This window comes from Haemorhous mexicanus, chromosome 8 (genome assembly GCF_027477595.1).
Source record: "Haemorhous mexicanus isolate bHaeMex1 chromosome 8, bHaeMex1.pri, whole genome shotgun sequence".
In the NCBI taxonomy this organism is placed as follows: Eukaryota; Metazoa; Chordata; class Aves; order Passeriformes; family Fringillidae; genus Haemorhous; species Haemorhous mexicanus.
The window spans coordinates 9,063,024-9,081,718 of NC_082348.1; the positions used below are offsets into that span (position 1 = coordinate 9,063,024).

The 18,695-nt window shown below is 44.0% G+C and overlaps 1 protein-coding gene across 1 annotated transcript in view; it reads left to right on the top strand.

Annotated features, from left to right (window-relative positions):
• Window positions 1-2,382: 2,382 nt before the first annotated feature.
• The window catches only part of ESYT3 (extended synaptotagmin 3), a 30,592-nt gene continuing 14,279 nt past the window's right edge, over window positions 2,383-18,695 (top strand). The window contains exons 1-8 of the mRNA XM_059852353.1: window positions 2,383-2,640; window positions 8,492-8,533; window positions 9,353-9,487; window positions 9,998-10,074; window positions 14,329-14,395; window positions 14,991-15,080; window positions 16,073-16,128; window positions 18,566-18,686. Of these exons, the coding sequence (XP_059708336.1) occupies window positions 2,383-2,640; window positions 8,492-8,533; window positions 9,353-9,487; window positions 9,998-10,074; window positions 14,329-14,395; window positions 14,991-15,080; window positions 16,073-16,128; window positions 18,566-18,686 (846 nt within the window). The remainder of the gene's footprint in view (window positions 2,641-8,491; window positions 8,534-9,352; window positions 9,488-9,997; window positions 10,075-14,328; window positions 14,396-14,990; window positions 15,081-16,072; window positions 16,129-18,565; window positions 18,687-18,695) is intronic.

Below are 18,695 nucleotides of genomic sequence, written 5' to 3' on the forward strand. Positions count from 1 at the left end.
CCTCTTTAAATTACAGAAAGATATTTCTCAAGCTAAGGAGTTGGCAGTAAAGGAGCAAGCAGTGCCTGAGAAAGTATGGCTGTTTGCAAGCTCAGGCTCTTAGGGGACAGTGGAGGAAGGAACTTGGAGTTCTGCTTTCATGGAAGCATCTCCTTCTGTAAAGAGCAGCTGTAGGCTGTGCTGCAGGACTGGAAGTACTCTGGTCATTTGTACAGAGGTAGTGCTTTTATTGTCCTTAAACCTCAGCCTAGGTTGTTGTGGTCAGCTGAGTGAAGAATAAGAAACCAAAAACTGTGGGTTTATTATTTATTAAATTTAATTGATTAAATTAGCTGGTATGTATTCCACTGCAGCCCCACTGTTTTTCCTGCTCAATAAATTGATACTTTTTGATGCTTCTAAACTGCATGGCTCTCTGAGTTTGAGATAAATATCTCAAACTCAGTAAGAGTAATAATGTGAAGGAGGAAAACACTGAATCTACCTTTTATAGCTTCTCCTAGTAGCAAAAGCAACCTTCCAAGTCTTCAAATCACTAAGAATCCACTTTTTCTTAGAAGCTTCTGTTTTTCTGAAAGATGGGGCTGAGTCTATCCTTGTGAAGCTTCACGTGGCTGAAATGACTTAATGAATACGTTTTACAAAGTTTTAGATGACAGTGAGGAAAAATAAGCAACAAGTCAGCCTCAGTCCTTGGTCACAGTTAGGACAAAACCAGGTGGTTTTGTGCATGTAGATTTATATCCTGATGCATGTAATTGTGCAGACTAACCATTGTGTGTTTTTTAATATATGGTATCAAGAGAGCAGGTACTACTTCAGCTTCTGCCAGTTTCGGGACTTTCCTTCACAGCTTTACAAACAGAAATGCCCTCTGGGGTCAGCCCACTGGTCCAGTTGCTCCCAGTGGTGTTGCTGTTTAGGGGGAGGGCATGAGCCCAGGCATTTCCTGCAGTCCTTTCCCCTCAGCCTCCACAACTGTTGTGTCTATGATGTTAGGGAATACATTTATGGGACCTTTCCTTGAGAGTGTACCTAATCCCTTTCTGAACCTATTGATTACCATCTGCCTTGCAGCCTCTTGCAAGTTCTAGAGATTTACTGCCCACTGTGTACTTAAGTGTGTTTTATAATTATTTAGCTTTGCAACATCCCCAGGAAGAAGAGCATAGTCATCCTCATTTGACAGTAGGGAAAGATTAGGAGGGTTGTTTCCAAAGCACCTGTTAATAGATGTCTCATGCATGAGTTTCTCTAATGTGAGGCATTTGAGTTTTCAGATGCCTGAACTGATTTCTAGCCCAGAGCAGTCATGTGCAATGATTAACAAACAAATGAGGATCACTTGTGGTGTTGTTTGATTTATTGACTGACCCATAATTAAATACTAATTCTGTAGCAAAGCAGAGACCAAACTTCATTCTCCCAGTCATGGTCTACTTCTTTTTCTTGGATGTTTTTATCTGGCTCATCATTTGTTATCTTGTGCAGCCAGTATCAAAAAGGGGCCACAATAAAAGCTGGCATTATTCACTGATGTTCCAGACTTATCCACTGAACAAAGAGTGGCATTTGCCTGATCCAGGAAAAGCTGCAGTGGAAAACACAGTGTAGAACTGTACAATTACAGCCCATCTGTTAAGGCATGTATATAAAGGTATAGAATTAATATTGCTAGGGTGGAAAGCATCTTAAAGAGTGTCTTTGAGAAAACATGTCTTACAAGGAATGGCTGAGGGAGCCAGGCTTACTGAGTGTAGAGGAGATTTAGAGGGGACCTAATCACTCTCTACAATTACCTGACAGGAGGTTGTAGTGTCGTGGGGATCAGTCTCTTCTACTGTGCCTACAGTGAGAAGCCTAGAGGGCAATGGCCTCAAACTGAGGCAGGTGAGATTCAGAATACATGTCAGAAAAAATTTTTCCCTGTGGTCTAGGGGTGAGAGTGCTAGATTGATGGTTGGACTTGTTGATCTCAAAGATCTCTTCCAACCTTGGTGATTCTGTGATTCAGTGATTCCACGATTATCAGTATTTCAAAATCTAAACTGCCACAACATCTCCTTCAAAATCAAAAAGGGACGAGAAGAAAGTGCAAAGGAGGAAGGAAAGCAGAAGTGTCCAGAACCAACAGGTGGTGTGTGCCTCATGTGGTTGCACATCCAGCCGTGACGATGGGTCACAGGGTGACCGTAGCGCCGCAGGAGAGCCGAGCGCCCCGGGGTACCGGGCTGGCCGGGAGGGCGGCGCGGCGGGGCGGGGCGGGGCGGCGGCGGGGCTGGCCCGGGCGGGCGGAGGAGCCGCGGCGGCGGCGCGGGGCGAGCGCACTCGGCAGGGGCGACCCCGGCTCGGGCTATCGCCACCCCGGCTCGGGCTGCGGCCATGGCCCCGCGCCCCGCCGCGCTGCCGCGCCTGCTGCTCTGGTCCGCGGCGCGGGCGCTGCTGTGGCTCGGGCCCGTGTACCTGGCCGGGTACCTGGGGCTGAGCGGCAGCTGGCTGCTGCTGGCGCTGGCGCTGTGGCTCTGCTGGGGACTCAATCGACGGGGGAAGCGCGACCGCCTGGCCGCCGCCTTCGCGCTGCTGGAGGACGAGCGGGAGGCGGTGTGCCGGGGCCTGGCCGCCCGGCACCTGCCGGCCTGGGTGAGTGAGGAGATGCTGCGGGTCCCGGCGGTGCTGCGGGTCCCGGCGGTGCTGCGGGTCCCGGCGGTGCTGCGGGTCCCGGCGGTGCTGCGGGTCCCGGCGGTGCTGCGGGTCCCGGCGGTGCTGCGGGTCCCGGCGGCTCCGGGCGGCCGGAGCAGCACAGAGAGCGCGGTGTCCCGGAGCGAGCAGCCGAAGGGGTGGCAGTGATGCCTTGGGCCGAGCAGTAGCGTCTTTGATTTTGAAGTCTTGCTCAGGAAAGCGAGGATTGAACTAGGAGTTGTTTTAGCCCAGGAGATGTGCTGTAAGTGGGTATGTAAAACAGACTGATGTATCGCCGGAGACACCTCCATTCAAATACATGTTGTTGCATTGCAGGTATTTTGCTGTTGAAGATACTTATTTTAGACTTTCTCATACAGCAGATTTTCTCCCCTTTAGTGTCATTTGGTAACAAACAAAAAAATATATAAACCTTATATTCTCATTCTGCTAAAAACCCAAATATTTAATTTTAAGGAGTCATCTCTGGACAGTATGAAAGGCCAACCCCTGTTTGTTGTTCATATTTGTTTCGAGTCACTCTATATTTTAAAGTGAAGAAACTAGAATTCCTGCCTGCCATTTTATTCTGTGTCTTGGGTTATTAATTGGGCAGCTGTGATTGGCTAATGGAAAGGATGATGAGGTGTTTAGATCTTTTTTCTTTAATCATCATTTACTTAGTATTTAAAAATCTGTCAGGGACTGGTAGGAAAATGCTTTTTTTGTAAAGAGTGTTGCATGGAGGCATTTATAGTTGGCAAACTTTTATATAGCCTACAGCACTTGGCTCTCCTTAATTCTGTGGGAAATTAAGGCAGCTGGCAGTTCTGAGGAGTGAGGCCAGGGTCTCCTGCCAGGCTGATGCAGCTCTCTGCACACGTTCCCTCCTGCCAGGCACTGAAGTCTGTCTCTGAATGAGGTTTCTGCTTGTTTGTATTGACAGAGCGTAAAAAAAAAAAAAAAACAAAACAATTCAGGGCATTAATGAATATGGTGGTGTCAGCTCTTGCCCTGATGCTCTGAGAGCAGTGTTGTGTTTTATCCTCAAGTGCCCTGAATCATTGTAACCAGAAATTGAGCCTCTTATTCACTGTTGAAAAGTCAGGCTTGCCCCCACAGTGCATACAAATGCAAAAAGTTCTGTTTAGTTTTGTGGCTGAAAGTTTCAGGCTTCATTAGTGTGGGAGCAGGTGGTCCATTATTGATTGCCCTTCACAAGGCTGCCCAGAGAGCACTCTGTGACCCAGCCCAGGAGAGGTTTGGGCAAATGGGGAGAATGCAGCAGAGACCACTGAGATGGTCAGGGGCTGGAGTACCTGGGGTCTGACAGCGCTGAGGCTGTTCAGCCTCCTTCAGGAGAAGGGAAGGTTTAAGGGCTATCTCATTTCTATCGCCCACCGCCCAGCATGTGCTCATAGAGATAGTAGAGTCAGACTCTTTCCAGAGGTCTGATTTGTCACTTGTGAATTCTTGGCCCTTACTCCTGGAAGGCAGGATGTAGGACATAATGATAAAGGGGCTGCACAGTGTGGTTTTAGTTTTATCTATATTGCCTCTTCCTTTCCTTTTGTGTCTTGGTAACTTTTGTTCATCAGTTGGGTGTTTGCTTCCACACTACTTGTCCTTGATGCTTTTTAACTCCCCAGTTTTAATTTTCCTTCCATCCCCATCTTCTATTTGATCTACTTCTTCCATGTGCCCATCTTGGAGGCTGATTCTCACCTGATATCTATTCAGTTTATTCTCTGTGGTGTTGTCTTTTTTTATCTTTTGGTTTTGCCTTTCAATGTTCATGGACCTTCAGTTGGGAGCTCTAAAATTGTGCTGAGTTCTTCTCTCCTGTCACACAGAAGTGGCAGTAGTAATACAGTTCAAGGGGAGCATGGTTTGCATTTGCAGTGTTGTAATCTTAGGAAAGGTTCTGAAGGTGTGAAATGATGGCAGTGTCTTGGGATTCATAAATCTTTGTCTCTTCATATGGTCTGTAATAAAATGAGGGGATCCATACAGTGAAGACTTAAGAGCAATCATTGATTTTGCTGTTGGTTAAAAATTGTTCTCCCTAGGAAGTGGCTTCTTTAAATTGGCTCAGGTTCTGCTCAGTCCTGGTATCAGTTGTTGGGAGATATACAGAATGCAGCCTTTCCTTTAGGGGGGCTGCTGGGAGATTTCCCTAATCTACTCGAGCATCTGTTTTGGGGTATTTGCAGGATTGTTTTTCAGCACCAGTTTCTTGGCTGAAACCAGCCAGTGAGTTTGGAATAGATGCATTCCTGTGCTAGACAGTGTACGTGGGCAGGCTGTGCTTCCTTAGGAAACCAGGCTGGAAAGCTGCTCATGGCAGGCACAGTCAGATCCATAGCTTGGAGAGTTGAGACCTTCTGACTTCAGCCTTTGCAGCCTTTAGCATGACTTCTGTACAAGTAGGCAGTGCTTAGAGCAGAGGTAGCCAGGCTTCCACCTTCATTCCAGCTCCTGGGGTGGTGGTGACTACTCTAGGTTGCTTTTGCCACTGGTTATCTGGCTGCACATGGCAGAATCCAAGTATGCTGCATTTTTTTCCTGGTGTTAAACTCCTTTTACCAGGCAAAATACTACTGGGTACAGAACTGTCCTTTTAAAATGTTGCCTTTTAAGTCCTTGTTCATGCAAGCCTTGTTTACACTTTTTTTTCCCCCCCTCATGTATGAATAGCTAAAAACCCAGGCTTCTTGTAAAAAGAAACAAAACACCAAAATTCCCAACAAAACCCAAAACAACCAAACAAACAAGCAAAAAACCAAACCAAACCCTGATGGATAGATTGCTGTGTTGTATTTGAACAGAATGGTGCTGTTGTATCAGACATGGGTTTTGTTGTTGCTGTGATCCTTGCTGTGGCTTGCTCCAGGGCAAGGTGGAGTCATGCAGAATTTACACATTTTCCTTACTTGCTAGTAATTGCCCCTTACCTAGTGTTTTTGATCTTCAAAGCTCTTTTCAAATGCTAAGTAATTTTTACTGCATTCCTTAAATTTTGGCAAGAAGTATGCCTGCTTTTGTAGATAGGTTAAACTGATTCTGATAGTGGGACTTGCCCAAGGCTACAGGATTAAATCTTACTCTGTGTTAGTATTAATTTTGGCAGCTCCTGGTGTCTGGTTCTGGGATTAGTAGGAAGTGTTTTGGTCTCCTCCTACCTGTGCTGTACTGACGACAAACTCGGGGCAAGACCTTGCTGACAAGGCTCTCACCAGTAACAAGGGCCAGAAGGGAGTCTGAAATCCAGAAGTATGGAACTGCAGATGGTTTTACTTTCAAAACATATTAGGACACAATAAATTCTTGGAATAAATGGTTGGGTCAAGAAGAGAGCTTGGTGGTGTCACTGAGCTGAGCTAACCATGTGACATGCTAGCTAGCATGTGTATTATGGGGATGCCCCATGGGTAGGAAAGGACTTGCTCAGAGCTTGTGTCTTGTTACACAGTGGATAATACAGTTGCAAGACCTGGAGACTGAGCTCTGCTTCCTCACAGAACTGCTCATTTAGTTCATACCATTGAGTGGAGCTGAACTTTGGTATTGAGAACCCACTGAAATTTGGTGGCCTGTCATAAAGGACAAAAAGCTGGTTTTCACTATTCATGTAATCAGCCAGTTTCTGTAATGTTCTCTGCAACAAGAGCCCTTTTTGTGTCAGCCCGGGAGCCCCTGGTGGCCTTTGGTCCCAGCCTTTGAGCTCCAGCAGTGCCATTCCTTCCACCTGTCAGAGGAAACTGAGGCGCCAAGTGCCTGGGTGGGACCTGGGTTGCAGACACCTGAATGAGGGGGTGTCAGCTGGGGTGGAAATGTACCTGTACATTTGTGTATAAATGTCTGCTATCACAGCATCTGAGGTGTGACACAGAGCAGTGTGATTCATTGCAGTTGCTTTGGAGGTTTGCTGTGGGCCATTGGTGGTTCGGGTGACTGTGGTGCAAATAATAAATTCAATTTTACTTTTTCTAAAGATGGATCTACCTACAGCCTCATTCTCATGGGTTTTGCCTCTTTCCTGATGCCCCTTTGTGCTGTTTCAAGTCTCTAGGAGCCTTGCCTCTAGTGAATAATCCCAGACAACTGTAATGGTTTATAATGCCCCTGCACAAAAGAGCAGTGACTTTCTCTCTGGGAAGGGGTAGCCTAACTGTTGTCCTGTCCTTTCTTTTGGGTCACATCCCTCTCCTGTCTGTAAGGTGTTTTGAAGAACAAGCTCACCATGCTGCTTCCATCCCTGCTCTATCCTTCCTACATCTGATCCCAAGTTGTGGCCCAAGTGCTCTGCAGGATGTTTTTGCTTGGCAATTACATTGGAGCTGAGAACCCCGGATTTGTGTGCCCTGGTGGAGAGCCTTTAGGTGGAAGATGAAAGGCTGGCAGATGAAGTGGAGGTCCCCTGATTCACATAATCTGCCTCACTGTAAAATATCAGCAGCAGTTTGTCTGTGTTGATTGTCCCTTTTGGTGCTGACATCATGCAAATAGACCTGTGTAGGCTGATATTTCAGTGAACTTCTGTTGTCTTATTTAATGTAAAAGTTGTTATTTAGAGCATCAAAAGAAATTTCTTATAGAGAATATGATAATATTACTTTGGGTTTTTTAATGACATCATTTGAAGCATCATTTGAGCAAGGAAAATAGGCTCTTCAATCATATATGAAGCTGTACTAAAAAACAGGCTACTGTCCATTCCATTCAAACATCGGTGACACCTCTCTGAAAGCTGATGAACAGTAAGGCTTTGCCTGAAAAGTGTAATTCACAGGTCTTGTAAGAGGAGGTATTGTCCTACCCAATTACTATTGTCAGGCTAGATGTTAGTCAGATTCCCTTTGTATTCAGGTGCTCTAATGTCTATTTTAAGAAGCTGCTGCAGTGTCCTTCCCTTCTGCAGTAACATGCTACCAGCTTGTAACACCAGCTGCAAATACCACATCCATAGGCTTTAATGTGTGATTGTAGTAAGGTGATTGTAACTCTCTTCACTTAGCAACTTCTTGCAGGGGTCTGAGAGATCAGTCACTTGAGAGGGTCTCATACCCAGTTGTCCTGATCGTGATTAAGCAAGTCATCACTTCAGCGAACTTGTGGCGTTTTGTAATGGACATAAACACTTCTTGTTGGCATTTAGTGTGTCCAACTTGAAAACATGATTTATAAGTGACTATTTCATTTTAATTTCTCCTTAAAGTCTTAAAAAGCTCTGAGAGGTGAAAACACTGGACTGTTACACATGATAGTGTATACTAACAGACTTGAACTCTTACAGGGCTTTTTTCCCCTGAAGCCATTGGCACCATGTTGGTGTTAGTGGAGAAATGCTGCCACAACATTGAGTTTCCCAAGCAGGTTCTTGTTTTCCAAAGTGTGGTGTCCTGGTTGAGGAGAGCAAGTACAGGAAACAGGTCCTGCACAGCTCATGGTCTTAAAGGGAAGTAGGTTCTCGTGGCTTCCCAAGGCATGACGAAGAGAAGGATGAGAAATCTAATGCTGCTTTACATCATGAACAGGAAGTGACACTTGCTTTAATAATGTAAATGTGCCCAGAGGCATACTGATACATCAGTGCACGTGAGTTCTTTTGCCTTTTACTATTCTCTACTGGCTTCTTTGCATTTTACAATTTTTCAAGGAGGTAGGAAATTATAAAAGATGTATGTATAAAGGCAGAGGGATCTCAGCTTACTTTAACAGTTGTTCCACACTCCCTGCTATCTTTTGCATGTGTTGCAGTGTGCTCAAACAGATGGGACATGGCACTCACTTTATTTTTCTTTGCATCCAGGTTCACTTCCCTGATGTTGAACGAGTGGAGTGGCTGAACAAGGTGAGGAGCTCTGAACTCCAGCTGGTGAGGCCACCTGCTCCCATCCAAACTCTGAGGAACAAGTCTGAGAAAGTTATCAAATTACTACTAAATTAGTGTAGTTCAATTGTATCAGTGTCTATACAGAAGTATGAAGTTACTTAAGTGTGGGGTTGGCACTGAGGTTCAGAGCCAGTGTGAGCCTGGTTGATACAAGTTTGATAAATTCAGCACTTCATTCTGAGACTAAAAAGAAAAAGCGAGTGTTTGTCCATATGTATGGATACCTACATGTGTATGTTATTATTTTAGCAAACTTAGTGATATCTCCTCTTACCAGAAAGGTTCCCAGAGAGCACTGAGGCACATGCTTCCATCAGCAGGTATGGTCAACCTCTCAGAGTAAAACAGCTGAACTTGCAAATTGGCATCCAGTGACTATCTTCTTTTTTGGTGTGTTTTTTATCAAATTTTCTTTTTTATATAAAAGCTCATCTCAATCCTCTAAATAAACCTAACTCCAGGGAACATTGTGACACTTTAGAGTAATTAGGGATTATTGTACTTAAGAAATTTAACCGTGGGCTTCGTTGGCTCCTGTGGTTAGAAGCAGCCTCCATGGTACTGAAAACTCACCCTTCAATTCCTGAAACAAATTCCAGTTCTGAGGAACAGAGATAGATCCTTCCATAAGGATGACTTAAGTGCACAAAGTTGACTTGGTATTTTAAAAGGACAGATATTAATAGCCAGGGTTCTGTAATGGGTGTGCCTGTTTCTCAGCAAAAGTTGTTTTACTCAAAGAATCTTCAGTGTGTTTATGCTTTCACCCTTCTTTAGGTCCTTGTACAGGCTTGGCCATACTTCGGAACAATTATGGAAAAAACGTTTAAAGAAGTTCTTGAACCAAAAATCAGAGCAAAGAGTGTACATCTGAAAACATGCACCTTTACCAAGATCCACTTTGGCGAGAAGGTAGTGGGAGTCTTTTGTAACTCTTATGGTTCACTCTTTTTTGAAAAGTTCAGGGGTAAGGGGAGTGAGATGTTCAACTCTGTAGTAGCTTTGCTCCCTCCTCATGTTGACTTGAGCATCTTCACCATGCTCATGAAGGAAGGATCATACAGGAGAGACACACATCTCTTCCCACTTGCTGATAGCATCCTGGTACTGGAGATAGAAAAAAAGGACCATATCCATATTTATTTCTGTTGTACCCTTGCAGCAGGAGTTTTCAGTGCTTTCTAAGGCTTGCAGGATGGCCTAGGGCTATTTGCAACTAGCCCTGTGTTTGAGGACTGTCAAGGTTGTTCTGTCTTTAAAGGAAAAAAAAACTAGCATGGTATACTCATATTTTACATGCAGTTTTGCAAAGTTTTTAATTAATGCTTCTGTACTCAAATTCATCAAAGTGAGTAGGACTTTTCACTTGTGCTTAGCTTGATAGGTGTTGACTATGTTGTAACTTGTTTGTCTCTATTTCAGTGCCCTAGAATTAATGGAATAAAAGCCTACACCAAAGAAATTGACAGAAGACAAGTTACCCTGGACCTGCAGATCTGGTAACATTGCATCATTGATTATGTTGATGGTTCTTAACTTACTGCCTGTGTATGTGTCATGCTGGACTGGGCACTGTATACTAAGATTAGCCTAGAATGATGTGAGATAATCTGTCTCCCAGCTGGATGTCCTCACTTGTTACAGAAGTGAAATGTGCATCAGCCTCTAGACCAGAAATAACCAGCACAGCTCCAAGTGTTACCTCCTCTGGCCTGTCAGGGCTGCCATGAATAAGAATGTGTCCTTTGGCTTTGCCATTGATGGCAGTGAGAACCCAAGTTTTCAAACTGTTTCCTCTTCTCTGGAAAGCTCTCAGGTCTGGAGATGCTCGGTCTGTCTTGCCTACTGTGGTTTCTCATTAGTCCAACCTCTCCAGTTCTTCCAGAACTACTTGCACTATTTATTTTTTAATTCCTTCCTCTAGATTAATCCTCTGTTTTAGTCATTTGTTCTATGTGCCATCTAACACATTTGCTTTTTTGATTACAGCTATTCTCTGAGCAGAATACTGCCTCTAGCTCTATTAACAACAACAACAAAATTGGATAAAACATTTAATACCTCCCAGGGTGTTTTGAATCAGCTTGTATGTTTTGTTAACATCAGAGCCGTTGCAGAGCTAAAATCTCTCCTGGTTTAGCCCTGGAGAAGGGAATTGCTGGGGGAATTACCACTTTCATGCTTCTGTAGCTCTGTAAGTTTAGTGGGTGACTGAGCTGCCGAATATAAATGGCTTTTCATGGTAGTGCCAGGAAAAAGCTGTGAAATTATGGAATGTATTGGCAACAGCACAGAGCTCCTTAGAACTGTGCCTGCTGCTCACCATGGCAGTGGCATGGCAGCATCCCCAGCCCTGGCAGAGCATCATCACTCCCTAAATTCACATGCTTGATTTTCAGCCAGATGTATCAGTGCTGTTGTAATACCCAGGTCAGTGTTGGGGCCTTTGGCAAATCATTCATGCTTTCCATGTTGAGATTGAGAGATCTGATGCCTTTTAAGCCTTGCAGAATGTTGCTGCTGTTCTCTGCTAAACTGCTTCTCCCACATGCTCATTTTCACTTTCTTTTGCTAATCCTCTGCAGAGGGATTCCCCCACCTCCACATTCCTGTCCCTCTGGCAGACCCATCAGCATCTCCAAACTGGCCAAGCACTTCTGTTCCTCATGCTGATGCTGATAACTCAACCTGAGCTGGTGCCATCTGATAACCCCAGTATTTTCTGTATTCACACAAGAGTGTGGGTTTGCCTTGCCTCTCTGGTGGGGGTCTCTTCTCTAGGGCTGCATTAAGGCCTCAGCTTCATTTGTGTTCATATGTTAACATCAGTGTCTGCAACTAAGCTGTGTTGTGCATCCTGCAGTGTCTGCAGGAGATTGTGTGTTGCTTTCAGGAACAGGGAGAGGCAAATCTATGATCAGTGCTATTATTTCCCTGCCTTTTCCTGGATTGCCAATAGAACAAATTTTTTTGCTACTTAGAGGAGATGGACTTGAGTTACCCCGGTGTGAGGCTGTCCTTCACTCCATCTCTTGGTCACTGTGCTGTTGAGGTTTAAATGTCTGATCTTTTTACATGGCTATGTGCTGGCATCACAGCACTGGAGAGGACTGTTAAGTGCTGTGGGTGCCTGGGGGGTACACTGTGTAGTGCTGACACCACAGTGACTCTTGTGTCAGGTTTCAGTGCTCTGTAAATGCTTCTTGCTTTCAGTCTCTCAATAGTACAGAAGGACAGATTTTTTTCCTCCAGTTTTATCAAGAAGGCAACTAGTTGTTGAAGTCCAGAGTCTTTGATTTGACATGGAGACAATACAGGAAGAGGGTAGGAGTAGAAAAAACCTTTCCTTCTTACCCTTCCTTTGTAGTCTGTATGGAACCATTTGTGTAGTTTATTAGCCACTCACAGACATGTGATCCATGAAGGGCTTTGTTTCACCTTGTGCTCCTGATCTCACCAACATGATGCAACACTGAATGCTGTGGTTCAGTTCTATGGGCTATGTGAAGAGGAGCTTCCTTTCCTCTGTGTTAAGTTTGTGGTATCACAAGTTGCATCCTTTGCTTTGGGAAGTGTGAAAAATAGCACTTAGAGGTCCCTTATTTGTATGGGCTGTAGCTGTCCTTGAGGAGGCTGGGCCAAAGGGGGCTTTCAGCATGGGGGCCATGAGAAGATGGGGCCCTGGGCAGTTGCTTTACAGGCAGGGAATTGCCTGGGCTTTTTCTGAAGGGAGGTGCAGACATCCAGGTTAGTTCAACTTACCAGCTCTGGTAGCAGCCCTGCCTTCAGCCAGTGGATTGCCTTTGTATCATTAACACTGGGCCCAGCTTTTCCAGACAAGTACAGAAGAGACACAGATACTTGCACTTGAAAAAGGTTCTCACCCACAGCACAGGCCTATCTGCATCACCTTGTGCAACAGGTGATGTAGGAGAGAAACAGGTGATTCTTTCACCCTCCACAGGTGGGTAGAGCACAGTCCTATGTAGGGTGGAGGGGCTCAGCATTTTAAGTATCAAGGCTTGAGTTTGGCTCAGGTGTGCTCTGGGGCAAGGCGGCAGAGAGCACAGCAAGGTTATGCTGCACAGAGGAGCAGATGGAAGCATGAGCAGCTGGGACTGGAAATGAGGAATAACTAATGAACAAAGAGTTCATCCTTCCTACCAAGCACCCTGGCAGGGGGTGCTACCTGTATGAGGCAAACATAAGGCTAATTTAAGGCTCAAGGTCTGATAAGACTTCTCTTCTTGAACCAAGTGGGAAGAGTTTTTGAGTGTGTGGAAAGGTAGAAAGGCTGTAAAACACCACAGCTCTTACTTGTGTTGTGTTAAACACTTGCAAAAGCTGAATTAAATCCTCTTGGATTAATTACTGCAAATTAAGGAACTAATTTTGGCTCCTCGTTTAGAATTTTATTGTAACAATGCTCTATTAGCACACAGTGTAATGTCCTGTAAGATAATGTCAAAATTGTAGAAGTTAACAAACATAAAATAAGTTTAATTATGTCACTAGCTTTTAAGAAAGATTGTGTTAATTTCGGCATGGTTTATGAGCTTGGAAATAAGAAGTGAGGATGCTCTAACATTAAAGGCTTTATTCTATGTGTTATGAGCTCCTGAAATTCTGCTAGGTGACTGCCTGTAAACAAATACACAAAGAACTTTGCTTGCAAAAGTGGAGGCAGATTCACAGGGTTGCAAAGTCTTGGCAGGTTTTTTAGGGATGGGAAGGAATCTGTCTATATGCAAATTACAGTTTGGATTTGTGGCAACTGCAGCGCTATTTGCCCATATACATGTGGTTAGAGCAGAACTCCTGCCCTTTTCCTTTGATTATGGAATGAAGTTATGCATGCAAGCAGCAAGCACAGCACATTCACTGCTGCAGCACCTTTACATCCTGCTTTACCTGCAGGGTGTTTGTGTGTTTGCAGCCAGAGCTATTTCTCAGGGGGCTGAAAGGGAACTTAGTAGCTCCCTTCAATTGTTTTCTGCCAGAGGCATCAACAGATCTGCGAAGTTCTGCTCCCTGGGGTGTGGCTATTGGTTTCTGCATAAGGTGATGCTTGTACTTTAATAACAGTCTAAGGTGCTTTCCAAATTGCCAAAGAACCGCATTCAGCATTTGCTTTATTTAAAACCTGATGTTCTCCATGGCAACTAACCAAAATCTGATCTAAGTCACTGTCTTTGAATTCAGCCTCAAGGAAAACAGGTTATTTTTAGTGATAAATTTGTCCTTCAAGTGGGTTTTTGGGTTGTGGGCTTGGGTGATCTATGGCCTTTTTGGGTGTGGGCAAGGTGAGAACCCCATAAGTTACGGCAGGATAGCTCTGCACCAGCCTGGGGGCTGAGTCACCAGGGTGTGGGGTGGGATCAGGCTTTTGGCAGAGAAGGGAGCAAGAGGGCAATGGCTCTGACCTTGAATTTTGAATGAGCATCTTGGTCCCCTTCTTGGAGCAAGCTTGCTCCAGCCAACCCCCAGTCTTAAGAATGGAAAAGTAACTTAGAAATATGGAGGTTGCTTCAATGTTTTACAGGTACATCAATATTCCAGCTGACTGCAAGGTTTCTCTTGTGAAAGACCTGACTTTTGTTCAACTTCCCTTTCTCAGTCACTTGAAAATCCATCTCTCTGCCTGTGGGATCATGTTGTCAATCCTTAAACTGATTTCATTTATACTCTGTACAGCCCCAGATTTCTCATGGGACTATTGCAAACTGTGGAATAATGTGAGAATTTTCTTTCAGTTACATAGGGGACTGTGAGATTCACATGGACATATCGAAATTTAATCTTGGCGTGAAAGGTGTACAGGTGCGTGCAGTGCTAACATTGTCTGTTCAAGGCTGTGTGGGGCAGGAGGTAGCACCTCCCAGTGGGAAGGTCATGACACTTAACTGGGAAACTAGCAACTGTCAGGCTTGGAATGACTGGCTTTCTCTCCTTGTTCTTGGCTGGAGAAATGAGGCCTTCCATGGAAAGCACTTAAATGCCACTTCTAAGCTTCATAGAATGACTCTTAAACAGGGTCGGTGCTGGAGCATTGAGTATGTGTGGGCCAGCAGCTGCCACTGGAGTTCAGAGGAGCTCAGAGTGTTGGTAGAAAACTTCAGAAGAACCATGATGTTAATAAACTGGTGTAGATTAAACCAAGAACCTGTTCTTGGAATGTTGAAATCTAGTAGACAAATGGCTCTATCGTACAGCAGGATTGCAGAGAGACTCCACAAACACAGAAAGCATTGCCTGATATCAGTAGCAATGGTTTGGGAGGAAAAGTTTTTTTTATTAAATTCTAAATAAAATTCAAGTAGAATTTCTAAAATTATCTCAATCACTGAAAATCTCACAATTTTGAAGCTGCATCATGAGAATATCTTAACCCTGAGCTTTCCTGTTCTGTTTGCAGTTGTATGGGACGTTGCGCGTGATCCTGGAACCTCTCCTGACCGATGCCCCCTTTGTTGGAGCAGTGACCTTGTTTTTCATGCAGAAGCCGGTGAGTCAGGAGTGAGGTGCTCTCTGCAGACTTCTTGGTCTTTAATGAGTGACACGAGCTAGCCATCACTGATAATCCATACTGCATAACTGTGAATACCTCACAGTTCAGGTGCTTAAATGACAAATTCCTAATTGTTCAGTGTCCCTCTTGAATTCTGGGAGGATGTGAATTAATTCACTCTATACTTTTGTAGTAGTGCCTAAATAATTACTCGCTTTGCTCTAAGAATGGGAGCACTGTCTTATGGTGGCAGCACAGGAGCTGTTTCTGCAAGGTTTCTGGCTGCTCTACCTTCCCATTCACAGATTTTAAATGCAGTCATTTTGGAGACCATTCATGGTTGCCTTTTGAAAGCTTGCCTGTTTAAGGTCGTGTCCCTTGTACTCAATTGCGGTTTAATAAAATATGAGAAACCCTCTAGTCTTGTAAGAAGCAGTTATCTTACAGCACACAGCTTTGCTTGTGGTTTATGCTCTGCTTGAGTTCATGGAAGTCATACATTTTTGATCTTGTATGAGGTGTTTTTGTGTTTAGATGTAGCAGCATTATTTTAGCACATGAAAGAACCTCTTAAACAAAAATAGGAATACAGACTCCTGAAACCGGTGGTATTTGTAAATCCCTCTGCCTCAGGGCATAGGCCAACCCCTAAAGTGAAAGGATGAGAAAACAACTTCAAAGTCTTAATAGAGTTGCAGAATTTCCTTCATGACCCCAGGGCATCTGCCAGTGGCCATTGCTAAGGACTGAGTGCTGACTTTGCATCTTCTTGCAGATTGAGAACCAGGGATACCCTCAATTCAGGATGGTGGATAAAATAGATAAGGGAATTGATACCAGCTGTTGATTTTAATGTAGAGATGCAATTGGTGGTGCAGGTTTTCCTTCATTTAGACATCTTCTAGAAGCATTTCCCTTTTAAATTCTACATTTATTTAAAAAAAATTTTAATAGACCTGTATGATATTTTCTCCCTGATCTTCTTGTAGCATTTGGAAATCAACTGGGCAGGCATGAGCAACCTTCTGGATGTCCCAGGGATTAAGTGAGTGTCTACTTTACTTTATTCTTTGAAAAATTTTTGGAAGTTGGGATATAGTTCTTGAGTAACCAAAGCTGTTGAGAGCATTGTGTGCAAGATGTTGTGCTGATGTTCATCCCATTGTATCTGGCTGTGGCAAAACCTGAGGAGGGTTCTTTTTACATTCTGTCAAAACTGTTTCAATCACTTCATTGCATTTAGGATGGAAATAGAAAATACCCCAAACAACAATGACTTATAAACTAAAAACAAGCCCTTCTGTTTCCCATGTGCAGGTTATTTGCAAAGGTAGATGAAGTAGGTTTAGTCTGGCAGACTGCTTTTTTTAATTTACAGTGAAGTGTAAAAAGGCAAGGTATCACAGAGTTGCAGTCCCTCTGAAAAACTCAAGTACAATCCATGATAAAGAGAACTGCACCAGATTTATAAGGAGAAAAGTTTTCTTTCTATGCAATCTGCTCACCCTTTAGATGTAGCTCTTCTCCACTGCCTCTTGGGTTAGTATTGCATACATAAAACTTGCACAGCAAGGATGAAAATCTTAGTGGGTTTCAGTATTGTTACAAACTGTTTCACTGGATTAGGGATTCAGTTTGTTCTTTGGTGTAAGGAGACAATTCTGTTGCACAAGAGGAAAATTCATGGGGTTACACAGCCATTGCCTTTGTCCCTTTCACTGCAAATGCAGACACTTCTGTTCCTCTCTGCTCCCCTGCAGCTCATGGTTTGCAGACTCAAGAAGAGTCTGGCCACTTTAGGTGCCAGTTTATGCATTAAAGAGCCTCTGAAGGCTTTTGATGTTGAATGAGAGGAGGTTTCCTTTTTCTCTTAATTTGAGGCCTGAGTGCCCTTTTGCCCTGAAGTTTAGCCTGAGAGCTCCAGTTTTTATCAGAGGAATTTATCTGTTCTTTTCTAACTTGGTTTCCCTAATCCTTGCAGGAGAAGGCCTGTAGGTGTTCCAGCCTACAGCCTCTCATATAATTAAGTGCAAATTTGGTGTCCTAAATTTTTACTGCCTGGTTCTCCCACAGGGATTTGCACACAGAAACCTATGCTTGTTCCTCACCAGTGCAATGAAAGCTGGAAGCAAAACATGCCTGACCATGAATGGGCTGAAGTACAGGTTGAACAAGAGCCCTCCCTGTCAAATGAATTTGGCTCACTTAAGATGGGAAAGAAACTGGATACTGTCATCTGTCCTCACATACAAGCTGTGTTTAGTTGGGTGTACCCTGAGACTTGAGAGAGGGGATAAGTCTGTGACAATCCTGTGGGTTTTTTTTTAATAGGAAAACCAGGAGCCTGACCAAGGTTCTTGGTTTACCATGCGGAGTAGAAGACTTTCTTTATGTTCTTTATGTGTGAATTCAGCCTCCTCTGTGAATTGGGACAATTTTGTTACACAGTCATACCAATAAGCACTAGATCTATCAAGAGGAAGAGTCTTTCAGATAATTGGTGCTCTTGGGTTTTCCTCTTAATATTGTTTTTTGCTTATGCCAGGTTGTAGTGGTCATTAATCACCTGGAGAGTACTTGGACAACTCTGATAGCCGTATACTTCTTGTACCTGCAGTACAAAAAGAGCAGTTGTAAAGCAAAGATTGGAACTGAAAAGCTAAAAATGTGCAAGTTGTAATTAGGCTGCAAAGTTCCTTGAACTCCAAGATAGTGTCCTCAATTCAGCCAATGTGATCTGTTACTTCAAAAGAAATTTTCCTTATTAATGCAAATTCTGTCTGGAACCTCATCTGAGAAATGAGCTTGGCTTTTTTTTTTTTTTTTTTTAATGTATCTGCCTGCTTCAATTTTGTGAAAAGGTCTCAGCAGGTGGCCAAGAGTAGGCAGCAGTGTGTGCTGTGGCCATTTCTAAGTCTAAAAACAAACTAGCTGGAGGCCTTGAGCCCCTTGTGAAATGCTGAAACCTCCTGATTCCCTTCTCCCCTTGTCCATCTCTAGTGTCATTCCTAAGGAAACCCAGAAGACACTTGAGTTTGACATGTTTGGGTGTGTGCATGAAGATTTCACACAGCCTGAGATCCCATTCATCGTTTACACTGATGAGCCAAATTCACACCTTACAACAGGGATGCTCCATATTGCAAACCTGCCCCACTAAATTGGAGTTGAAGGGCCACTCTGCAGCTCTTTCATACAATCATAAAGTTTGGAAAAGATCTTTATAGCTCATCAAGTCGAACCATTAACCTAATACTGCTAAGCCCATCACTGAACTATGTGCCTAAGCACTTTTACAGGACTTTTAAATGCTTCCAGAGATGGTGACTCAGCAATTTCCCTGGCTGTCCTGTTCTAACTCTTGACAATACTTTGGGGGGAGCTAGGCCACACCAGTCACTTTGCAATGCCCATTTTTTCTGCTGTCCCTCACTTTCTCTCCTGAGTTGTGACTGATTGTTGCCTTTTTCCCCCACCCGCAGTGTAATGTCAGACTCATTAATTCAAGACTTCATTGCTGCACGGCTGGTTCTACCCAACAGAATCACAGTGCCTCTGAAAAAGAACATGAACATTGCCCACTTGAGGTTCCCTGTCCCCCAGGTGAGTTTT